General features: G+C 47.7%; 1 protein-coding gene across 4 annotated transcripts in view; it reads left to right on the top strand.

The window, feature by feature from the left end:
* MGMT (O-6-methylguanine-DNA methyltransferase) overlaps positions 1-24,773 on the top strand; it is a 244,603-nt gene that overhangs the window by 181,787 nt on the left and 38,043 nt on the right. For all 4 annotated transcript variants that reach the window (XM_081074334.1, XM_081074333.1, XM_081074336.1 and 1 more), the window contains one exon: positions 23,674-23,813. In XM_081074334.1, coding sequence (XP_080930460.1) covers positions 23,674-23,813 — 140 coding nt within the window. The remainder of the gene's footprint in view (positions 1-23,673; positions 23,814-24,773) is intronic.

Genomic DNA, 24,773 nt, shown 5'->3' with positions numbered 1-24,773 from the left:
CCAAAGTTTATGAAGTTAGTGTGTACATTCGGGGTTCCAAAAGCAAAAGATTATGGAAACCTGGGCTAGACCAAAACCAGGGCCCTTGACTACAAGACTTTTCGGGCCTGGGTGTGCTGCCCGCTGGGCCCTGGGAGGAGAGGGTGTCGTGTTGTCTCAGTACCGAACGTCCTTGTACTTCTGGACACTGTGATTTCCTGTGTGACTGAGGCGGGGGGGGGGGGGGAGGGCCGGGACTGCAGAACACAGTTTGGGAAAAGTTCCCTTTGTTCAGTGGAGATGTGCCATTAAGAAAGCAAATGAAATATTTATAACATGTTTCTGTTAAGACTCCGTCCCAGTGCCTCTTGAGAGTCTTGGATGCAGCAACAGGCAGTGCTTCTGGAAGTTTAAAGTTGGGACGTGCTGTGGTGTATCTTTATGTTGGATTACACGGTCCATCCAACCACACTTCATTCTTTAAGGAAAAGATGGTATTTTTCTCAGCATTGGCACACTGAAGACTTAAGCCATCTTACATATTAGTCTGATACCATTGAAACAAAAAAAATTGGTTGGAGAACACACACCTATTTGCCTCCCTCTGCGAGTGAGGGTACTTAACTGCGTTTACCGGACAGCATGTCATGTTTAGAGTTACGAAAGGGACTCCTACATACTTGGTGGGAGTACTAACATGTCACAAAATTTAAAATAATTTTGCCAAAATTGCTGTAACTGAACAGATACCCCCATTATCCCATTCTGGCGCCGTCAGTTTTACGTGGAAGCTGGGAAACGCCTGATGGAGGGGACAGGGCAGAACACTGCTCTGGTGCCGGGCACCTCTCAGCAGCACATGAGCTCAGCATTTCCCAGACCCTGTGCTTGCTTCTCCCTCATATCCCATCGATTGGTGACAGCAATCAACTGCTGTTGTCGTACAAGGAAGAGGGTTTTTGAACCGACTGTGTGCCTTGCAGTCTTTGAGAAATTTCATGTAGTCAGTGAATCGTACAAGCCGAGGAAAGCCGAGACAAATGATTTACAACCTGCTGGCACATGGGCGGCCTGAGTTTAGATGTGATTTCTCCGACACGCTCTGGGGGTCCAGTACCAACCACACTGTGGTTGTGGTGGTTGTGTTGGAATGAGGCCACCTTTCCAGTGCCACGGAAAGTGACAAAAGGAGACTCGTCCTCCTAGGTGTTCATATTCAAAGCAGTGTGGGCATGAAGTCATCCAGGTGCCAAGGGGGAAAGTGACTGGCTCCATGGAGCTGTGTCCCAGGAACCAGTCGTCCCCACTATTTCTTTCGTATAAAATGTCTCACCCTTCTGGCTGCTTGGATGTTACACTGAGGCCTCCCAGAGCTGTCTGGAGGTCTGTGTGTCCCCTCCCCCATCTGTAGAGCGGAGACACCTGGACCTTCTGGCGCCCAGCAGGGCTGTGTTGGCTTTGAGTCCTCGGCCTGGTGGCTGTCTGGGGCTCCCCCCCCCCCCGGAAGACAATGGCTCTGGGTGCTTCCCCTGCTGTGCCTGGATTCCAGACCACAGAGTTCTCCTGGTCCTTTTTGGTGACATCTGTGGGTCCTGCATGTTAAACCTGTGGATATTTCCTTTCAAAGGGACAAGTAAAACTTGCTTCAGGAGCTCGGGTTCGGATGTGGCTTTTCTATAACACGCACACCTTCACCTTCAGGGCTCAGCTCTTTCTCCACGGCCTCGCAGCTGACAGGCATTTTCCACTGGGCCTGCCATGGCCAGGAGGGCCAGTTTGTTGTGGTGGGTTTAACTGTTGAAGTTACCTCCATTTATTTTTAGCTTTTTCAAATGCCTCCATGGGAAATTCCCAAGTCCTCAGTGTGGCTTGGGGCCTTTTGCCCACAGTGCCCGCAGGGCTGGGCTCTGTCCTGCTGCCTGTCCCAGGGGTCTGGCCTAAGACATGGCACACGCTCTCCTCTTCCCAGGATCTGAAACTCCATCCTCTCTGTTCTCCACCTTGAGTGCTCTGCTGGGTACCAGAGAGAAGACTGAGCTTCATCCTGTATTTCCAGGGAAAATGCACCCGCCCTCCCGCCCTGTGTCAGGTTCGGACACCATGGCTTTGTCTTTGTGTCCGTCTGTTTCTAGTACCAGCCAATAAGCTCCCCAGAGGTGGCGTGTTACCAGGCTGGCCTCCAGCTGTGTCCAAGTTTCCTGCCCACTCTCCATGTATATTAATGTTTACTTCACACATTTGCCTGAGCATGGCTTTTCAATATTTATCTGAGCTGGTAATGTGAATTATCATTTAAATCCCACTGTGATGTGTGGGATCTCTTATTTAAACCAAGTTTTCCCTGGAACGCACTGAGAACACGCTGCAGCCCCCAGCCCCCGGAGTCGGGGCTTCCTGTCGGGGTGCCCAGGGTTTTCCCAGAAGGATCAATGATAGGTATTAATTTTCAAGATTCTGTTTCTAAACTGGTGCTCCACAAAAGACCATGTAAAAAGAAGAGGAAGAGACTTGCAAATCTCCTATCTGAAAAAAAGATGGATTCAGACCATATACAGAGCTCTTTAAGCGCAACAGTAAGAAAATAAACATTCCGATAAGAAAATGGGCAAAAGACTGAGGATTTAATGGGAGATATAATTCAGACACTTCACCAAAGAGGATATGCGTTTGACAATGAGACCTGAAAAGATGCTCATTCACCAGCAGGAAACCACACCGAGTCACCGTGGGACCCACCCCACACGCCCACCAGTCACTCCAGACACAGCGTGGAAGTTCCTTGTGAAGTTAGGCATAGTTTCCGTGTGGCCCACAGCTGCCCTCCTGGTCACACATCCTAGAGAAATGAAAATGTGTGTCCACACAACTGCACACAAATGTTCACAGCAGCTGTGTTTATAATGGCCCCAAATTGGGAACAACTCATGTTTTTCCAAAGGTGAATAAAACACCAAAGTGGGCTCCATTCACACAGTGGACACTTCCCAAGAAAAGCATTGAAATACTGGTCCTGCATGCAACTAGATGCGGCTAAAGCACATCATGATGAATGAAGAAAGCCAGCCCTAAAAGGAAGGGCTTTCTTTATGTGACACTCTTGAAAGGAAAACTTACAATGATGGTGAAGCATGTCAGTGGTTGTCAGGGGCCAGGAAGGAGGGGTGGAAAGGGGCACCACGTGGGAGGGTCTGTGTGAAGGGACAGGGCTCTTGCTGCATGGAACTGTGGTGCGTCGATCTGAATTGTAATAAAATTGCACTTAAAAATAAGTGCATGAAAGCTATTTAAAACTTCACAGAAATAAAAGTAAATAAAACTTCAAAAAATAATTTACGTGAAACGTGCTGACAGCCAAATAAGATCTGTGGTTTGGTTTCTAGTATTGTACCAATATCCCCTTCCTGGTTTTGATGGCACATTGCGATTTCTTAAAAGTGTCTTGGGGACAACTGAGTGACAGGTACTTGGGAACTCTCTCTACGGTGTTTGCCATGTCTTGTGATTCTTGGATTATTTCAAAATATAAAGTTTTTAAAAATCCGTTCCCACTGTATACCAGTTTTACAAATAAAAGAGACAGTGGTTCAGAGGGTGGGGAGGGGCTTTGCTTCTGTGCCCTCAGAAACCCAGAGCTTTCGTGTGTCGATGTGGGCATGTATGGGGGAGGGGCATAGCCATACTTAGAATGAAAGCAAGTCTCAAAGCAAAAAGACAATTTTTCTCTCCCTGTTTCGGGAAGAAAAAAACCTCTAGGCTAGAAAAAGGAGCACTGAAGTTGACCCTGCTCATTGTTTTGTCTTTGATTAGCCTCATTACCTCGTGTTTTAATGACTTAAAAAAACGGGTACAGAAGGGCCATAAAGGAGACACCCAAGTGGGTGTGAGGCCTCAACACGCAGGACACGTTCCAACAACGTGCAGATGGACAGGACGGAAAACTTCTTGACATGATCACATTGGAAACTTCCTACTTTGTTAATTCTGTCTGTTATTGACAGTAATGTATTTTAACTCGGGAGTGTGTTCATTCGGTGCATATTGCCTTGGCTTGTGAAAATGTCCCAAGTACACGCTGCCATTAGATTTCCTGTCATGGTGACTTAGACATGAGGACAGCAGTGAGTGATTCCTGCCACTCAAGGAACTTTCAGTGGAACCCCCTTGAATGGTAATAATCCGCTCCCATAATTGCTGTGGAAAAGGAAAATCCTCTGGAGGTTTTACATCTAATCATTTATTTATAAATCTGTAGATGGCAGTCTGCAGAATACGCATTGAGGGTCAGCTTTGTGCTCAAAACAGTTGCCTGATGTTTACATTTCACAGTGTGTTTTTTAACAGTGCCTCCGGCCGGCGTGATCACAGAAGGACCCCGGCTGGCTGGGAGCTGCTCACACCTCATCCCCTGGCCCAGCCACTTCATTACAGGCGCCTCGGCAGAGGCCGGTCCCCTCTGTATTAGCTGAATATGCATGTTTTTCCATCTCATTAATTCAGTCTACATACAATTAATTTTTGCCTATTAATAAACCCCTTGGTGTTAGTGACAGCTATCTAAACCGCTTCACCTAGTGTGGAAGGGAAAAGTGTACTTGCAAATTCCCACCCCTCTACTGCATTCTCCTTGTGCTGTTTGTGGGTCTGAGGGTGTGTGTGCATAAATCAAGCATTGGGAGGAAATAGAAACTGCCCAAGAATCTGGCTTTAGACTGGCTGATGGGGAAATTGAAACAGTAATTGTCCCCACTTGTATTTGAAGTCCATGGCAATGCAGGGGCCCTCCTAGCTCCCTGAGGTCTCAGGCCAGGATGGGGGATGCAAAATGGATTAGAGCCTGTGTGAGAGGTCGCTCAGCTTTCTTTTTCTACAAATCTAAATTCTCACCTAATTTGGACACCTCTTTAGAGGGCATCTGTGTGTTTTCAAATCTTCCTTTTTAGATCAATAAATAAAAACAGGAGATGGTGTATATGGTAACTGTTTCTGCTGGTCTCATTCAACAGGAAGAGGAAAATCTCCCATCAGAAGGGAGCCTTGAAAGTGAACGGAGACCCCCCTTGGCATTTCCCAGGGAAGGTGGGACAGTCCCCACACGCTCTGTCGCTCTGTTCTCCTGCTCACCTTTGTCCGGGGGCAGCTCTTGGTCCCCAATCTTCCTCTCTGGGTTCGGCAGCAGCAGCCAGGAGGAGATTCAGAGTCCAGTGCAGTGTGGGGGATGCTTAGATTTCTCGCGTGGATTTGCAAACAGTACGATTCCCATTCATGATGAGAGCCACCCAGGACACCCTGGTGGGGAGCCTCAGGCGGCATGCTTTCTGAGGGATTGGCATCTGGGTGTGAACCCGCCCCGTTCTGTGGCCCCCAAGCCATGGAGGAAATGACCCGTGGAAAAGCGTTAGCGTGCCCGTCCTGGTAAATCTGTAGGGGCGTCACCACATGAAGGTTTCAGATCGTTCTGTGAGGAGGGTTAGCCGATGTCATCGGTCAGCTAAATTGGAAGCAGTGATGGGTTCAAAGTCAGACAGGTGCACCTTCAACTTGCTGATTTTCAGGTATGCCATGTATATCAAAGTTACCAGGTATAATGACCAAAACTGAATGAATATTTTATGGGAATGTGTAATGGCTTGGAGGAGACTGTTGAGTTGGTTGCTGAAGATCAAATGCAAGATTGTGTTGGTACCTGCAACACCCCCTGACTGGTCATGGGCGCCTTGCTGGGTCCCATGCAGCAGCATGGCATGAGCTCGTGGAAGGGCCACACCCCCTGTCTCACTCCTAGTTTAACACCGTTTAGCATCTTCCAGTGCTCTTAGGATGAAGCCGAAGACGAGATTTGTCCCCAAGGCCTCCCAGCCCCTCTCATCCCGGGCCCACCTATCTGTGTCTCTGAAGGAACACAGGCATGGGGCTGGTCCTGGCCCTTGCTGTGTGGGCACCTCCCCTGGGACCCTTTCCCCATTCAACCAGTTGTGCTTCCCACAAGTAAATGGAACAAAACAGGAGTTCATTAAGTAGCTTGTGCAGTCAGTGAGCGGGTTAATACTGGGTGTTTTCAGAACAGTGAATTTCAAGTAACACCTAATCATTACACACAGTCTAATGAAGAAACCATTAGCATTTCCTTTTAGCTTTTGCGATGAGCAGGGAAAGCTCACAGAAACTGAAATCATATCTGTCGTTTGGTGATGAATTGTCTGCATACGCAGCTCTTTCTGGGCCCTGTGTTTCAAAGGAATTGAACAAGAAGCATTCTACTGCTACATTTATTTATGCACTATACTGTTTAATTATTCCCTGGTTTTGAGGGTTGGCCACTAAACTTCTTCTTCCTCCTGCCCTTGATTATTCTTAAGTTTTAGACGATGCTCAGTGGCAGATGTGCTCACCAACCATCCGTCATCTAGTGCCTGCCACTCTTTAATGTCAATTAAAAAGGAAATTACTCCTCTCGCTTCAGAAGTTTATTTAAGTCTCTTCTGAGAAAATTGGTGGCTTTTCAGATTTAATGTCCGAAGCAGCAGAAAGAGACATTGGGAGGCAGCAGTGGCTGGTGGATAAGTGAATGCAAACACATTCCTCTAAAAGTAAAGGTTCTTTATGCTGCTGCTAATAAATTGAGTGAGAAACAAAGGTCAGGGACGGCAGACTCTAAGTCAGAGTCCGAGCCGCCATCAGGACCTGGAGGACCGTTGTATAAGAATACGAGAGACGGGCGATGAAAGCCTTGTTGTTGATAGGAAGTTACGGGCCTGCCTGCCCTAGGTGCTACTTCCTCTCTGCCTGGTAACAGGACCTACCTCTCACGTGCTGTTCGGATCCCCGAGGCAGGAGTTTGAAGGGCGATACGAGAGGGCCAAGGGAGAAGTGAGCATGTGCTCACGCTCTGGCCTCTGAGTGGATGCTGGAACCTTCTGTGCAGGGATCTGGGCAGAGCCAAGGGGATTTGAGTTAGCACCTGCCCCCTCAGAACAAAAGCATCACTAAACGAGCTAGGCAAGGAGGGAGCTTCCCAGCCAAAGCTGGTGGGAGACACTGTGGGCTGCTCAAGTGTGGCCTACATTTTTATCATCCTTCCAGCAGCCGATACAGTGCTTCGCAAATAGTAGATACCGGGCAAGTGTTTACACACTGGAGTAGTGACATGGTCCCCATTCAGTACAGCTGGGGAGAAAACCTTGCCCACGTCGGCCTTGGAAAGGCGAGGACTCCCTTGAATTTCAGGAACACCCTGCTTTTCCTTGAAATTTGGGAATGCAATTGTCAAATATTGCATAGTTTTTTGGATTTTTAAGAAAAAAAAATTTTTTTTGATCCTTCGTTTCTTAAAATGTTCAACAGTCACACATTCCTAAAACATACATTTTATTTCTCTGTTTTCCTATAAAATATTTAGCAAAAATGGCAAGAACTGTTTGCAGTTCTTCCAAGCTTAGGAGCCCAGCTCCACCCCCCACTGTCACAGGAGTTTCTGGTTTCGGCCTTCAGAAGAGGAGTTAGTGTTTTGAATCACATAAGTAAGAACTGGCAGGAAGATGTTAGATCTTAATCAACTAGGAATGAGAGGGACATAGGTACCAAAAGGAGGGCGTTCGCTCAGGAGCTGAATGGTGTCAATTCTGACTTTCGCTCCATTTGTTAAAATGGTTAAAGAGGAAAGCGTTGATGGAGGTCTGTTGCTAACACAGCCCACGCCCCTTTTCCGGACTCTTTTGGTCTGTTTTCCTGGGTGGGGTTCCAGCCCTTTTGAGACACTGTGCAGCCAGGCAGAGGGCCATATCTCTTGGAAGGGGTGGGAAGATTCTTGGCTGAGCTCTGGACCGGACTCGGATTGCCTGGCCAAGAGCTGACAAGCTGGCCCGGTCGCCTCGCGCTGTGCTCGGCAGTGTCTTGGCCTCCCGCTGATGTCTGTACGGGACCAGCAGTGCCCAGGAGAGAAGAAGAGATGATAGGCCGCGATAAATCTGAAACTGCTCCATGTTTATCTTAACTCAATTGGTCGTTAAGTAGTGTGGAGATGGAGGAATATTAAAATCGAGTCGCAATGAAAGGAGTGGACTTGCTTCCAGCTAGGTCTCAAGTCCGTGCAAGTCTGTTGTTCCACTCTGGGTGGAACCAAGAGCTGAAATCATGAAATTCCCCCTCCTTTCCTGGGATCAGGTTCAGAAATCTATTTCTTAGATGGTTCAAGTTTTGATGAAAACAGAGACGTACAGTAGAAGCAGCCTAAAACTTGGCTAGTTTGCATGTATCTTAAACAGTTTGGGTTACGAAGTTCAGTTAACATGCCCTTTGGGGAGTACGTGGGGAACCTGGCGGAAAACACTAAAAACCTTAACAGAGGGACAAGGCAGGAGCATGCATCAAAATAGTTACGTTTCCTCTGAAAGCAAATCCTAATCATTTGGAAGCACATTCGGTAACATCTCTCTGCCCCCACTGCCCCTCATCCTGAAATTTTCACTTGCTCGTTAACAGTTCAGCCAGCACTGAGCATGCCCCAGAGTCACTCAGTGTCACTTGCTGTGATGACTAACAGTCATCGAAAGGGAGGGCTGTGCTTGGAGAAGCCATCACCCCGGTCTGCGATACAGTGGCTTAAGGTACCAGGTACACTGCAGGCAGGGGGCTGGAGGGGCAAGATCCCGGGTGGGAAGGTCAGTGACCAGACTCGCTGGAGTTCAGGGTCCTTCCAGGGGAAAGCTTAGTCAAGGCCAGACTGTGGGGCTGTGACTAAGGCCAAAGGCAGAGTTTGGATCTGACTGTGTGAATGAGCTGAGGATTCAGGGAGACTTGTGAGCAGGATGGTGGCATGGACCAGGCAGGATTTGGGGAAGATATACCTGATTTGGGCAGGTTTCTCTGGGTGGGAGTAGACTGTGGAAAGGCCAGTTCCGAGGGTCTGGTTGTTGTCCAGGCTGCAGATGGGAACTGTGTGCGGTGGCGGCCGAAGGCAAAGGAGACCAGAGATATCACGGGACAAACCTGGCAACATTTCCAGGGCTTTCAAACGTGGGCAGGTGGGAGGAAGGAGAATTCCATGCCATTGTTAACAGCAGTAGGGAAATTGGACGATGTAACTGGCTTAGGGAGAGAGCTGCATTTGACCTTGCATATTGAGTTGGAGGTCATGACCAACTCCAGGTGGCCAAGCAGGCAGCTGGTTGGGGCAAGAGCCCCAGGACAGCAGGATGTGTCTGTCCCCTGCAGGCCCACACCCAGTGACACCCGAGGCTGTGAAAGTCCACGCACCTCAGCCAGTAGGGTGAGGCGAATAGAAGCAAGAAAGAGGCACCAGTAGAGGATTGTGGTGGCAATAGAGAGGGTGGCAGTCGGGGCAGCAGGTGGCAGGCAGGGTAGCACTCTGGGAGGAACGGGAATCGAGAGAGTCGGGATTGAGGGATCGATGGGTGGTCAGTGAGCACAAAGCCCGATGTCCAGTTCAGGGTGAGCACTCAGCAAGTGTCAGCTACAGGACCATTCGGCACCCCCAGACCAGCGCTCAGACACCGGTGTGGACTGAGGTGGCTGGAGGTACAGAGAACAGAGGAGGTGACACTTAAATTAGGGGTTGAGGTAGGGTTGACGGATTTGAATGTGGGGACATTACAGGTCAGAGGACCAGCGTGGGGCCCTAGGGAATCGGGAATGAAGGGGGCCGTGGAGACACTGGGCAGAGGCTTGCGGGCAGAGGACAAACGTCTGGTCACTGTGTCCAGCCCGGGGTCCACAGCCGTCTTCTGTACAGGGCCCAACAGTAAACATCCTGGGCTTGGCCAGCCAGCTAGCCCAACTGCTCAGCCCGCTGGGGTGCATCGAACAAACGGGCATGGATGGGTTCCAGTAAAACTTTATTTACAGAAATAAGCGGTTTGGCCCTTGGGAGCCTGCCAGCCATTGAGATCTTGACAATCCTGTGTGGGGACAAATGGGAGCCAAGTGATGGTTTAAAGAGCTGGGTAGTTGTCAGCAAGATGTGTTGGCAGCAGCTGGAGGTCTGGGGCCTGAGCTAAGGGGCTGCAGTGGAGAAAAGGACAAACTCACAGTTATATCCTGAGCATGAAAATGGCCTGGGAGGCACAAACCGTGAAGTTACCTTGTGTGTAAATGGAGACGGTCTCAGCTGGGAGAGCTTTGAGGGTCCCGGGTTTCCGTGTTGGACAGAACGACGTCCATCCATCGTTCCTGGATGGGCAGTGATGGGACAGTGTGATCAATTATCTGAAGTGACCACGGCTCTCTGGCAAAGCCAGGCAGGGGAAGTGTCATCCAGTCTTCACTACACAAAAATTAAACAATGCGGCATCAGTACATTCATGGAAAACGAGATTGCCTATAGGCGTCTCGTTTCCGAATCTGCTTGTACCTGCACCTGGCCGGGGGTCTGCTCAGTCAGTGTTGACAGACCTGGGACGAGAAGAACGGGAGGAAGACTGACACAGCCCTGCTGTGCCCCTCGCTCGTCACGTGACCTCTGCGTTCCAGGGACCTGTCAGTTCTGAGATGCTTACATTTCTGTTTTCATTGCAATGCAAATCTTTAAGAATAAGCATCTCCCTGTTCGTGCAGGTAAAAGGCTGCTTCTGTAGGTATTGACCATTGAAAGATTGTTTTCATATAACGAGTTCATGTAATAGGTTATTATTTCTCAAATTACAATTTTCTTGAGCATCTGAAAGTCCTCTTCAAAGGGTCCCAAAATCACTCAGGCCTGAGACTCAGGTCGAAGTGAAAGAAGCTGGAATGGAGCAAACTCAAGGGGAGCGTGGGCCTCAGCGGAGCACCCGTTGTCGCGAGAGGTGAAGGCTGTCTGTGCTCTGAGGAAGTCCTGGTCCTCAAGGGGCTAAGGATTCAGGACCCAAGAAAAGACTCCAGAGCATTCACGGTCCCTTGTGGTTGTGGTGGGGCAGAATGAGGTGGCCCAGAGGCCCACGGTCTAGCCTTGAGGATTGGGTGACTCCATGTGGAGCATCTATGAGAGGACGTGCTGGCAAGTTACCTTCAAGCTCTCAGTGAGGTCTCTGTCTTTCTCCCCCTTTGCCCTTCTCAAGCTTGGGGTAGAGGGGTTCAGGGGTCAAATCGAGGCATAGGCTCTCAGAAGTGCCGCCTCCTGGCTCCAGGGTTGGCCCAGCTGTCAGAACACCTGTAAATAAATGCTGCATTGTTTTTGCTGGAAAGCCCTGTGACAACCCCTTCTCTCTTCCCCTGGGAGGGCTGTGAACTGGGTCCAGGAGGGAAGCTTACGGTCCAGCAAGTATGACAGCCTCCCAGAGGGCTGCATTGATTTTTTAAGAGGAGGAAAAAGGCATATGAAATTGGACTTTCCAACCTGCTTTGAGTAGCAAGTGGTGCCTCCTAAAGGGATTTTTAATTGGCTGGCCTTGCAGCAAAAATGTTTTCCTCCCCATTCTTCCTCCTCTCTGTCCATCCTGCCTATTCTCTTGTCAGACTTCCCCCGGCCCCGTTCCCTTCACTTCCTGCTCTTGAACTTAATTGGGATCTTTGCTGCTAGACTTGTTATTAGAAGACCTCAGGGTGTTGCCAAACTAAGTTTGAACACCCTGGACAGAAGACAAAAGATGCTGGGAGAGCAGCCAGCGCGCAGAGACAGGGAGGGCGGGAATGATGGCTGTGCTCGGTCTTCAGAGTGACATCATCCTTCAAGAGAAAAGTCTCCATTCCCAGTGTCAGTGACAATACTCGCTGAAGAAGTACAAATGTTTTCTGCTTCTTGTAATCTACTTCTTGCAAATACTAGTACTCTGGAAAAAAGATTTATTTTAATAATGTTTTAGTTTTGTTCTGTAGTTAACGTTGTTTTATTACTCTAGCTCCTTGCCAGAAAGCACATTTTAAGAGTTTCAATTCAAAATTAAATATGACCTCAGTGTTTTAAAATACAATTACATTAACTGTCCATTTAATAGTTGCTTAAGATTTTTTTGGCCACTAATGTATACTCAATATACTTGTCTGATATTAAATATAGTGTTTTCAGCCTTGCCACCAGCTAACGTGTTCCAGCTGCGACAATAAACAGGCAGAGCTCGGGCCTTCTGAGAAAGTGCGCTGTTCCCGCATGAAGCTGTAGTATTAACTTATGTCATAAGCTATGCTTTTCTTTTAAAACTCCAGTGTGTTTGATAATAGGGAACTATCTATTATTTAGAACTGTACAAACCAATTTACAAGACAGATAATTTAGTGGCAGGATTATTTATTAATGAGCCCAGTACACGAGTTAATGGGGTCAGGTCCTCATATAATGCATGTCTTTAGAAAAACAAGAGGCAGCGTCTTCAGAAAAATCGTTATTGTTTTATCATTTAAATTAGGATATATTCCCTTGCTAAGATGAAAAGTAATTTTTTTCTGAATTGCATCATGACAAAGTAGTCTTGAAGCTGTGCGGAGATCAATTTTGCAAAGCATATTAGGGGCGGGTGTTCTCCAGCCCTCCCAGTACCAAAATGTTATTTCTCACTGTGTGGGCTCAGAGGAGAAGGGGGGGAAAAATGTTCGTTAATGAAGATGGCAAATCAAAAACTGCTGTCACGGGAGATGGCTAACTGTGAGAGGGGCCTGGTGGGGCTAGGTCCCCTAGCTCAGGGACGGGTGGCACCTTGTCACCATGCACTTTGCCTCTCACACCCTCTGTCCCGTTGCTCACCACAAGTTCCGGAATGCCCATTCGGCATTGGAGGGGCATGTTCCTGCCTCCCAGTAGTGGGCGTCTTTCTCGTGGCTCTACAGTGGGCAGAGGGCAGAGTCTGCAGAAGGTCTGCTGGGGCCCTCTGCGTGTCACAGGGGGTGGCTGAGGGGCTTCTCCCTCTGGGACCTCTTCCCTTCTCTGCTAAAGACCCAATGAGCTTCTCTTGGGGGGTGCGCCATCAGTGGGCTTTGTAGAATCTGTGTGTGGTCTCTGGAATTCAGTAGACTTACGAGGAGTATCTGCAGTCATAGCATGAAGATGAGGCTCAAGGATTTGCTATTTTATTTCATTCTTTTGTTTCCTCTCATGATGCAGTTGGTTGGTTGCCTTATATCAGGAGCCAGAATGGAACAGCAGGAAGGAAGGCCCACTTAGTCTTGTGTCTTCCAATCAGAAACACTTCTAGGTTTGACGGTAGGGTTCTATCAAAGTAAGCAAATTGAAAGTGACGTGGGCTCCCTGGGCTTCAGCAAACTTTGTTATTCGACAGTCTGCTACAAAATCTGGAAAGGCAGAGAAATGCAGCTTTCACTGTTGAGGAAATCTTTGTGGGCTTTCTGGACCCTAGGGAATGGTTTTCAGCAAATTATTCATTGGAAAAATGAAATCTGAGATGCAGGTGTTTTCAGTGCACGTGCTATGGTGACCATGTGAACACCAGTGGGTCTTGTTTACTCATTCGTTCAGCAGGCAGGTACTGAGCCCCAAGCATGTGCCAGATAGGATGCAGGGCTGGGAGGCAGAGTTGGGTCACTCGATGACATTGCAATTTGTCCATTCAAATACCAGAGCTGCCTCCATGGGGTGATGGTCCTTCTGATTTCTTGACGCAGCCCAGGCCCACACCTGCCGTAGCATAGGCCTGCCCTGCTGGTTGACCAGCCGCCTAGAATGGTGCTGTGGCCTTTCTCACTCCATGCCTTGCCTCTGTGGGGTTGAGGATGGGCAAGGTGATGGGCCTGAAGCATCCTAAGACCTAGGCCTCTTACCTGGTTAAAGGAACACTGTGTGTTGTGTGGACTGGTCATTTGAATGTAAACATGGCCTTCCTGTAAGGGTGTAGACCAGTGATGCCCTGTGGGCTACTGTCTACGAGCCTGAGACCCTAGTGTGACCCAGATTCAACACTCAGATTCCCATTGTCTTTGAGTGACAAGGCAATCGTCCTAGATTGTTGTCCGGAGAATTTGGGAAAAATTTACAGAATTGACCTGATTGTAAAAGAGAATACATCCAAATGGTAAACAGCACATACACTACCAAGTACAGGGCATGTGAACACAGGGACTTTTCATGGTAAGTGGAGATCATTTGTTTCTATTTCAAAGAGATGGGCAAGAGTACTTCTGCTTCATGGAGATGGTCCAGAGATTAAGGTCTTTGGAATGAGACTGACTTCAGTCCAAATCCCATTTCCATCCCTTAGACGTTAGTTATCATCACGTAACCGCTGGCCCTGTTTCCTCTTCTAGAACACAGAGATAATAATACCTCCCTCAATGGTTATTGGGAGGCATAAACATAGAACAGTTTCCCAATTACAAGCCTATCACACGTTAGGCATTCAGTAAGTAGCAGCTATGAAATTTTATACAAAGTTTACCTTGATTGTTTCCATATCGTTTATCCTTCACTTGATTCAGGACCGTACCTCCCAAGCGCATGCTGTGTGATGGAGGTGTGACCGCGAGATGTTCTCTCAGCTGAGACTGCCGTGGTCAGTTGCCTTGACTGTGGTAGACCTTGGCTGTGTTACTGGGAGAAATTAAATTGCACGGTAGAAGACCAGTCATCTTTCACCCATCTTGACGACATGCCCTGAGATTCTTCCCATTCACATGCTACCTACTTTTTTTTCTCTTAACATTTGTTTTTTGTAGAAAGCAACGTCCCACCCACTGATATATTGGTTCCTCTGCATCCCAGAGCAGGCCCTGCTTTGGAACCAAGTCCTCTTTTTCTGCAGGTGTCTTTGCAAAACTTGAATGCACAGAGCAGTTCGTAGCATGTGACAATCTTCTGTCTTTTGGGCACAGACATTACTTTTCCTGATCTTGGAGTCTGATTCCTCTCTCTCTCTCTCTCTCTCTCTCTCTCTCTCTCTCTCTCTCTCTCTCTCTCTCTCGAGCCTGCAGTGGCACATATCTTCAGCAGCTCAGAGTAGGGCCACACAGAGGCTCTGAGGACATCAGAAGGGGCAGCTGTAGAGAGAGGCCAGATGATGGAGGAGGATTCTCAGGGTGGGTGGCTGCCGCCGTGGGCCACGGGGGTTACAGCTAGCCTGAACGACACTCGTGGTTGACCAGATGCCCCATTTGAAAGCTACATCCAACTATGAGATATCTGTAATTCCTGTGTGTGGACTGATTCCTCCTCTGCCCCTTCTTTTCTGGGAGTGGGGAGAATTGTTGAATCGTGCCAATTTAGCAAACATCTGAGAGATCCTTTGGGGAAAAAGTACCCTGTGGGTATACCAGTAATTTGATGAGACTCGTGGGATGATTCTTTAAAAGTTTTCTATTTCTACAGATATTTTTCAACAAATGAACTAAATTCTTGACAGAATTGTAATCTACTTAAGCAGCAATTTGATTAGGGCTTTTTATTCCTCTTTTATGTTAGCTGTTATTTCCTTTATAAACTATTTCATTGTTAATGTGTAAGCATTTTATTTAGAAGCTAAATTAAGCTGGGAAGGAGGAACATAGCACTCACATGCTATGTGTGAAATGTTAAAACGCTTCTTTGTTCTCGGTTTCAGTGGTGAAGAACAAATGCAACGTGGACATAAGGCCATTTGAACTCCTTACTTCCCACATTTACAATATTAATAATTGCGTTTCTAGAAGTTGTCACATCAAGTAAAAGATCTTCATTCCAGGCTGTCTTTGGGGGCCAAATTGAGACTGGATGCATGCATTTAATAAATTGTAGTCTCAAGTAGTCATTTTTGTAAATAATTAGTTTCAGTGAAAGAATAAGTTAGCATATTGTATGCATCTAATGTTGCAAATGTACACACAGCAAACTTTGCTATTAATCAACAGTCAAGCACCGCAAGTGGGGTCTCATACATAATGAATTGTGCTTAAACCTCATGGGTTTCTTGATAGAAAAATAAAAGAAAACACGAGTGTAGTAAGCTTTTGAATAAAATTTAACTAGATTGCTCTGCATCCTGTAATTGTTTTGGAATCATTAGGGATTTGATGATTCATCTATAGTTTTGGGGTGTTTTTATCTTCATCTGTCACATAGTAGAGATTTTTAATGATATGTTAGAATGTTGATAAAACACAGTTTCCCTTTTATCAATTTGAACATTTAGGGGGGAAAGTAAATAGGATTTTTTTAAGGCATTCTAGAATGCCAAGTGTACTATTTAAATTGTCTTTTAAAAATATTTTATTATTGCTGATGTATTTTTAAGAATCAATTATTTTTTAAAAATATATACAATTCTTATGACATGTTCCTTATATGGAGAGGAGCTGAAATTTTACATAAAATTTTCTCTGATTTTGATGGGTATTTTAAAATACTACAGTAAATTCCTCTGTGGCCTTATTTAGGTTCTGACATTAATCCAAAGCCCCAATTTGGGCTTGGAAAATTGGGGCTATGGAAATCCATTTAACACTGATATCCGATTTAAGCAGCATACCTGTGACCACCCAGAAAGTGAGTAAATGGGGTGGAATTTTAAACCGCCTCTTCCTCCTATCATTGACCTTGGGACATGAACCATTGGTGACCTCTGATAACATGGTAAATGTAGAATTCATTCCGGCCATGTGTGATTGTGGGATGGATGGCATCGAGGCAAGGGGCAGGATTTATGTCACCTCTGTTGTGAACCACACAGTGACAGCTCCGTGACGGTTTGCGGAGCTACCTCAGAACTCCAGCTAGCCATCCTGTTGGCTTTGGGGTAAAGTAGGAATAAACAACATCATTACTTATTTCCCTCTCTTGTATGATAGGAAATCTCTTCCTTTCGTCCAGAATGCATATCTGAAAACAGACAGTGCAACCAAACACGTGAAAATCAACCAGTAAACTCTTGTCTCACGAGCAGTAGGGGCTCTCATCCCAGAGAGTGAAAATGTATACACATATCTAAACCATACCTGTTGTGTCCATATAAACTTAAATATGCTGCTGATCGTCCATGCATTTCTTGATTCCCCCTTTCTTTCACAGTTGAACACATATTGTTCTTTGGATTGTGTGGCAAATCACTGAGATAACCCGTGAGTCATTGAGAACAGCAGCTGATACAGTCAATAGGCGGCGAGCACCACCCTCTTCATCAGCAGCAACTGTGACATCAGTGAATCCCTGTGGGCGTGAATCCCTTTTGTCTTGCATCTCTGACTCAGTTGTATTACGTTATTCAAGATTGGTGTTTCCTTATTTCCAGCATCAACACTATGATTTTTCCTTTTCCTACTCCGTGTCCTAATATAACTCTAGAATGTTCAAACACTTGTGCAAACTCTGTCACACCCGTGTGGTGGTATTGCCCACACAGCTGCTGACCACCACGCAGTGTCACAGAGTAGTCACTTGCAGTGTTCCTTCAGAAGCTGGCATGTAAAAGTCCTAATCAGTGAGGGGAGGGCTCCTTGGGGCTTTCAGTGAAACCTGGGGAGAGTTGCTATACCTCTGTGTTTTACCTTTACCTGCCCTGCCTGCCCGGTTGGACGGCAAGCCCCCGGGCAATACTCTTGCCAAGAAGCCATGTACAGACTGGTCCTCAATAAATGCTTGAGTGGGATCGAACCACTAAGTTCAGTGGGAATATAGAGTTTAAAGGCTTTATTCAGCCTCATTTAAAAAAAAAAAAAAACAAAAAAACGAAAACAAAACAAGGTCTTTATTGCTAGCAGGTAGCATTATTTATTTCTTGTCTTCAATTCTACCACTGAAAGAAAAGCATGAGAGCATTAGCAAGAAGGTGTGATTAAATGCAAGACCAATCCATCAGACACAAGCACAAGAGACTGCGCTAAAGGTCTGTTAAATTGGACATAATTGTGTTTTCCAGTGATACTTAGCAAGAGTCTCCATATGAAGTTTATAAAGTTACCTCTCTCGCAGTTTTCCATTTCTGCTGAGAATGTGCCTTCCTGAGCCTGCGAGGTCTGGCACTCTACCCTGGAGTCCCAGGGACCTCCCCCATCCACGCCGCGGCCTGCAGCACAGAGAAGGTTAGACTCGCTCCGCCAGCTCCACCTGGGAGACACTTCTCATCTCCAGACGCCAGACATATCAGGGTGCTGGCCGCCGCGAAGGCTCTGGGCTCCTCCTTCCTCCCACTAAACGTGGTACCTGAGCACCCTGGTGTTTCATGCAGACCGACCCCCCCCCCAGCTTTGCTGAGGGATACATCCTGGGGGCCATCTCCCAGCCCAATTCCAGATGAGTTCAAAAGAATACGGGTGTGGGGCTCTTTCCTTAGGTGACCCTCCAGCTTCACCAGTTAACGTTCCCAAGCCAAGAGGCTCAGTTTCATCCTATGAACTGTTGTCCAAGTTCTGAGGTCGGAAAGAGAGGCGTTTGGAGGAACAGAGCTCAGTGCAGAGCATTACATGGTCTGCCTCTGGTGCCAGGCAGGTGTGAGTGCCAGAACCTATGGCCCACTGCCTTACATCAGATGGGATTTAGGTCAAGTCTGTGACATGTCAGTGTCTTTGGGGAGTAGAATCCATTCAGAAATGAGGATTTAGTGATTCTTTGCTGCCAGTAAAGTCTTGAGGACCCCCCGAATCTGAATGCCCAAGTCTCCCACCAACTTGCTTGAGTTTCAGAGGATTGACCAGGCAGGGAACAAGGAGCTGGTGCCGAGCCCACCCGCCTGCCTCGTGTCATGCCAGGCACACGCCCACACGTGAGGCCCTTTTAGACCTTGGGCAGCTGGCTCCAAAGGGCCTGGCTGGCCTGTCATGCTTTGCCCACTGTGGGCCAGGCAGGCTACTTGTCAGCGAGTCCCTGTTCCAGGTAGCCTGTAGCAGAGAGCGCCCCCCCACACCTGTCCAGCCTTGGGCTGACCTCGCTGACCCACAGCACCCAGTGGGAGGCCACCTGGAGCTGGCCACAGCTTTGTCCCCGGGGCTGTTGCCTTTCTATGTGGCTTGGGCGCCTAGTCGCCCTGCTTCCCCAGGTGTCCTGCTGCCGCTGTCCCCTCGCATTCCTGGAATGTGAGCTGCTTCCTGGTAGGTAGGCAGCCTTGTAATGAGTGACTTCTGAGCTGTTGAGTTGGGGACGCCCCGATAATATGTCTGGGGAGGCATTGCAGTGGGATCGAACCACTAAGTTCAGTGGGAATATAGAGTTATTTATTTATAAAGTTTATAGAAGCTTTATTAGAAGCTTTTTAGAATCAGAAGTTTGTTCCGGAGCATTTCATCCACTTTTCTATGTCCTCCTTTGGGGTGAAGGGCAGGTTTATAACAAAACAGTTCAACACGGGAATGTTCTTTCTCCACACCCAGGACGGGAGCAGGTCATGGCCTTCTCACAGGTCACAGCTCCAGGAGAGCTCCACGCAGGGCTTCCCGACACACTGCCGTTCCGGAAGCTTCCCCTGCAGGCAGTACACTGTGCTCCTATTTCTTCTTACGGAGTCCCTGGAATTGCCAACAGTTGCGTATTTCTTGAAGAAACCCTTAAACCAAACCATATGTGTTTTTATGGTTGCAGTATGAGGTACCCACCCAGTGCTCTCCGTTGTCGTATGTTGAAAAGCTCAACAAAGCCAGATTCATTTCCAGCCACTAGCCAGCCTTCTTGTGCCAAGCTAAGGGAAAAAAAGGGGGGCGGGGTGCTGCAGTGTCACGAGACGTGCCACAGGAATACTCTTACCGATGACATCCCGGGGGAAGGCCTTGGGTATTGACTCTGCAGTCCCTGATTTCAGGACGGGGTCTTTGTGTCTCTGGCGCTTCCAGAGCCATGCCTGCGGGCGCTGTCGGGGCTCCCACGGTTGCTGGGTGCATTCCTAGGCACAGTGGAGTGGCCGCAGGTGTTTGCATGTCAGTGGTGGGTGAGTTGCGAGGCTCTCCATGAAGACTTGGACATGGGATTTAAATGAGTGTGGGCCACAGCGCCCATAAGGATCGGGGTTTCAGCGTCGTCAGTAGGAAGCCGGGGACCTCCCCCACGATAAGAGCCACCGTTAGCGATGCCGGAAGACTGTCACACCACAGCTCGTTCGTGGACAAGCAGAGCGAGGTTAGAGGAGAGGGCAGGGCAGGGAATAAATTTCATTTTATTGTAGAAATGGAAATTTGTGTCATGGCTTTAAAAATCTGGTTTTATGTGTGTGTTTAATGCCATTCATTTTAAATGTAGTATCATAAATCCTGGCTTCGGAATCAAAGCTGTTTAATTACATTTCACCCATGAATAGTAATCTAATGCCAATAGAGAAAGAGTTGAAAAGGAGAACTACAGAGTAAATCAGAGGTTGGGATCTTTAGCACAAGCATAAAAAATCAATTTGAGATGAATTTTACTACTATAAAAATTCTTCAAATATCCTTTTAAGAGTGGGAAACGCTAGGGAAGCAGCTCACATTTCAATTCCCTCAGCAGCTCAGAGGGCGCAGCCACCAGTGTGGGCAGTGTGGTGGGACGCCCAAACGCGCCCTGTGTCACTGGGGCTGATGCGTGAGTGAGGAATTGTGGCTCTTGAAGCAGAGAAGTGGCTGGTGGGTACAGCAGCCCCTGCCTCTGGGGTCAGGATGCCCCATCTCCTGCGGCGTGTGCTCCCACACGTGAGGAACCCCTTTGAGGTGTGTGTGATGGGGTGGCCGGCACTACAGGCCTGAGGACCAGCCATGGCGGTGAGCAGCTGGCCTTTGCTGCCATTCTTGACTGGCACCCGGCTCCATGAGGGTCCTGCAGATGCGGCAGGCCAAGGGGGTTTCATGCGAGGGTCTGGAGGAGAGCTCTGTCCCATTCCTTCCTCAGAGGGAAGTCCCCCATGGGGTGAAGGTGGTGACACTGGAGGTGGTGACACAGGAGGTGGTTCACCTCCTGTCTGAACAGACATCATGTCTAGATGGCTGCCGGCTCAGAGTGGTGTCATCAGCCAGGGGCTGCGTGGTCTCAGCTTTGGCTGCAGGGACCTCTCCTTTACCCTCCGTGCCCCCTTTACTCTCCCTCACTCTCTATCCCCCTACCCCGGGAGCAGGATGGCAAAGCATGTGACAGAATTCTCACCTTTCTTTTTAGATATCATCAGTACACTGTTTTTTTGGGAAGTAAGGAACAGATGAGAATAGTGATTGAGAATTTCTCTCTGACGTTGAATAATATTTAAGCCATGTTAACACAGAGGCTCTCCTTTCCATGTCCAGATGTCCTCACAGAGAGAAAAATCAGAGCAATGAGAACACAGCGGTTCCATCTCCATGAGTAGCCATTCTGAGACCTGTTCTCTGCCTGTGGATTGAGCTTACGTCCCATGAGCCTCTTGGTGACGGGGCCCCCAAGAGCCCTGTTGATTCAAGGTCCGGGTGGACCAAGGGTCCTGTCTGTGTGGCTTTCCCCTCACAGAGACCTAGGAAAGGTGGCAGCTGAGCCAAAGCCTGAACCTGCTCCAGGCAGTCACATTGTCCCCAGGATTGCCCAACTGTGTCCAGCTCTGTGGGGCCTGAGTTTCAGTTGTCCCTTAATCCCTGGTCATCTTGCTGGGCTCATTTCTTTTCCTGTTTGTCCTTTGGTTCCTTCCTTCACACTGTCTGTATTCACAGCTTCGAAAGCTCTCCCCGACCACCTCCTGCTCCACTGAGAAACCGTGCAGGGGACCTCTGTGCAACCCTCAGGGGGAAGCTCATTTCTGGAAAGGTCCCAGGACCTTGCTGGAGACTCTTACACCTACAAAGCGCTGTGACCGGGAGACTCAGACTCCAACACTGGACCATTTATATGCCCTGCTGAAAGGGCAGCAGCTGCTCCCACCACTTGTACCCTGTTTTCCCGAAAATAAGACCTAGCCAGACCATCAGCTCTAACGCATCTTTTGGAGCAAAAATTAATATAAGCCCCGGTATTATATTGTATCATATCATACAATGTCATATATCATATTACACTAAAATAAGACTTGGTCTTAAATTAATTTTTGCTCCAAAAGACACATTAGAGCTGATGGTCCTTCTAGGTCTTATTTTCAGAGAACACGGTAGCATGAAGCAGGACATCTCGGTCTGCAGTGCCCGCTCACACTGTTGTCCCCTACCCGCACAGGCACAGCCAGGCCTGCACTCCTGGGCTGGGATAGTGGCCTCTTCACATCACCTGGACCCTCATAAGGCAGTAAGTGTGTGGTGAAGGAGCACAGCCTGGAGACTGAGGCCCGTGCATTGCCCTTAGCACGCTGGACAGGGAGGTGGAAGGGGCTCAGGAAGAGCTTCCTGTACCTGCTTTGTGGTGGCCTTTCCACCTTCCCGTGCTGCCATGAGTGTGGAGTCCTGGGCAACTGAAAGAACTAGATCCATCCTAAACTCCAGGGCTCAGAAGCAGCAAAAGTGTATCCTCTCCATAGGGTCATTTTCTCTGTCCAGCGGAACACATCCCGGAAAATCAGCCTCTTCCAAAGAGAAATCAGGTCCATGAGGGGCGGCTGCAGGGTCCCAAAAACAAGAATCAGCACCCCAAGTAGAAGGAACAGTGAAACCATCTGAAGCACATCTACAATAAACTTAAGGCGATAAAAGGGAGACTACCAACCATAAAGAACAAGCAGGAGGGTTTGAAAATGAACCAACAGGAGACCCAGGCATAAAAGTCCTGGTACTGTCACTGAACGTACACGCTCACAGGACGTCCTGCACACAGAGCGGACACTCTCATGCATGGGAATCAGAAGACAGAAAGCAAAGCAACCCAGACACGGAAACAACCAGTGTCTTTCCATAGGTGACTGGATAAAGAAGTTGTGGTATATATACACAATGGAATACTACTCTGCCATAAGAAAAGATGAAATGGTGCCATTTGTGACAACATGGATGGATCTTGAGATTATTATGTTGAGTGAAATAAGTCAGATAGAAAAAGTCGAGAAACACGTGATTTCACTGATATGTGGGATATAAAACTGAAAACAACAAAAGAATAAGACAAACAAATGAACAAACAAAAACTCATAGACATAGACAATAGTTTAGTGGTTCCCACAGGGTAAGGGGGGTGGAGGGAGGGAGATGAGGGTAAGAGGGATCAAATATATGGTGATGGAAGGAGAACTGACTCTGGGTGGTGAACACACAGTGGGATTTATAGATGATGTAATACAGAATTGTACACCTGAAATCTATGTAATTTTACTAACAATTGTCATCCCAATAAACTTTAAAAAAAAGAAAAGAAAGCAAACTGGGAGGAAATCCCCCATAATGCAGCACAAAGCAATCGAAACACATGAGTATGTGATTCTGTTTCTGAAAATCAGTGGGGGTGGGAGGGTGAGTGGTACAGTTTACTTTAATAGTGTTTCTGGAAGACACTTTTGATAATGAATACTTGGAAATTTTACAGCTGAAAATAGATGCAAATAAATACACATCTGTCCTGCATTAGTCCTGCAAAAGGACAGGCACACTCCCACGCGAATCGTGTCTGCACGTCATCATTGTTCTGTCACATCCTGCTTTATGGTGACTGCAAACGTTTGGAGCCCCAGATAGGAGAGCCGTGTGTTGGGACGTCCCTTCCGAGCTTTCGCCCCTTGTTTCGTTAAAGCCGAAGGGGGAGGCGTGGGTGAAATAGCTCCAGGCGCCTCCCCGCTTATCCTCCTCCAGCCCACTGTCTGCTGTCGTAATGCCTGTTGCTCAGCTACTTGAGACGGGCATCCTCATGAAACAGCTACAGACTTGGCCCATTTTGGTGCATTAGTGTTTTCTGTGTACTTTTCAGACGTGTAGACTGAAGCCTCTGGGTTTATTAAGCTCCTGTTATCACTTTTGCAGCCCCACGGAGGCCCCCGGACATGGAGGAATGGCAGAGCCCCTCGTGCAGTGCGCAGCTTGGCTGGATGCCTACTTCCACAAGCCCTCGGCTCTCCAGGAGCTCCCCGTGCCTGCCCTTCACCATCCCGTCTTCCAGCGAGGTCAGTCGCTCGGCTCCCTCCCCATGTTTCCTTCAGGGAGCCTGACTTATTAACTATCACTTACCTCACAGCTCACTTTATTGACTATACCAACTTGGTATTTTTACATCATCTAAACAGAGACAGCATGTGGCCACGCTGTGAGGACACCCATTCCAAACGGTTGTGTTAGTTTTGGCACGTGACCACGTAATTCTTGGCAAAGGCAGTAAAAATGATGCATGCACGTCAACTCTGGACTCTCACTGGCTGCAAGGTTTAAATAGGAACACATCTGAATGGCAGTACATTTTTCAATCAGCGTATTGTGAACCTAACCTACCTGCTCGCCAACAGCACAGAAAACCAGACTGCACGTGAACAGGCAGCCCCTTCCGTAAACTCCATTGGTGACACTTACAGCAGAGTTGGGGGGCAGCACTGTGTCTTCTTGGATGAGTTTTCAGTTTAATGTCTCAAACTTACCATGCTTAGATGTTATATTCTTGAGGGATGAACTGAGAGCTTGTTGTCTCAATGGAGTTTGCCGGAGGCACGTAAAGCCTGTGATAACCCAGAAACAATTTCCCAGACATTTCTTTTTAAGCTTTTGTTTGGATCTTACTGATGGCAACCAAAACCATTCTAGACACATAGCAGAGGTTTATGCTTCGCATAGTGACTTTTATAGTCATTTTAATATAACTGATCGTTTACATACGTACATATGTGTGCATGCATGCTTACATATACTTAAAGAACAAAAAGTTACCCTGAGATTTTAGTTAAGGTAAATTTAAAGCGATCTTGGATTTGAAAGTGGAATAAACCAAGTAAGTTTAATGGTATTCTAAATGCTGCTATGATTTACAGCAAGAAAGAACTTGAAAATGGAGTCGAGTTTTCAGAGAAGGTGGGGAGAGAAGCTTCTGAATCTTGAGCTCATACCTGAATTGACTAGCCGTAAACAGATAAAACCTT

Source organism: Rhinolophus hipposideros (genome assembly GCF_964194185.1).
Source record: "Rhinolophus hipposideros genome assembly, chromosome: 15".
Taxonomy (NCBI): Eukaryota; Metazoa; Chordata; class Mammalia; order Chiroptera; family Rhinolophidae; genus Rhinolophus; species Rhinolophus hipposideros.
Note: the sequence above shows the minus strand (reverse complement) of the source record. Positions and strands in the feature narration are given on the sequence as shown.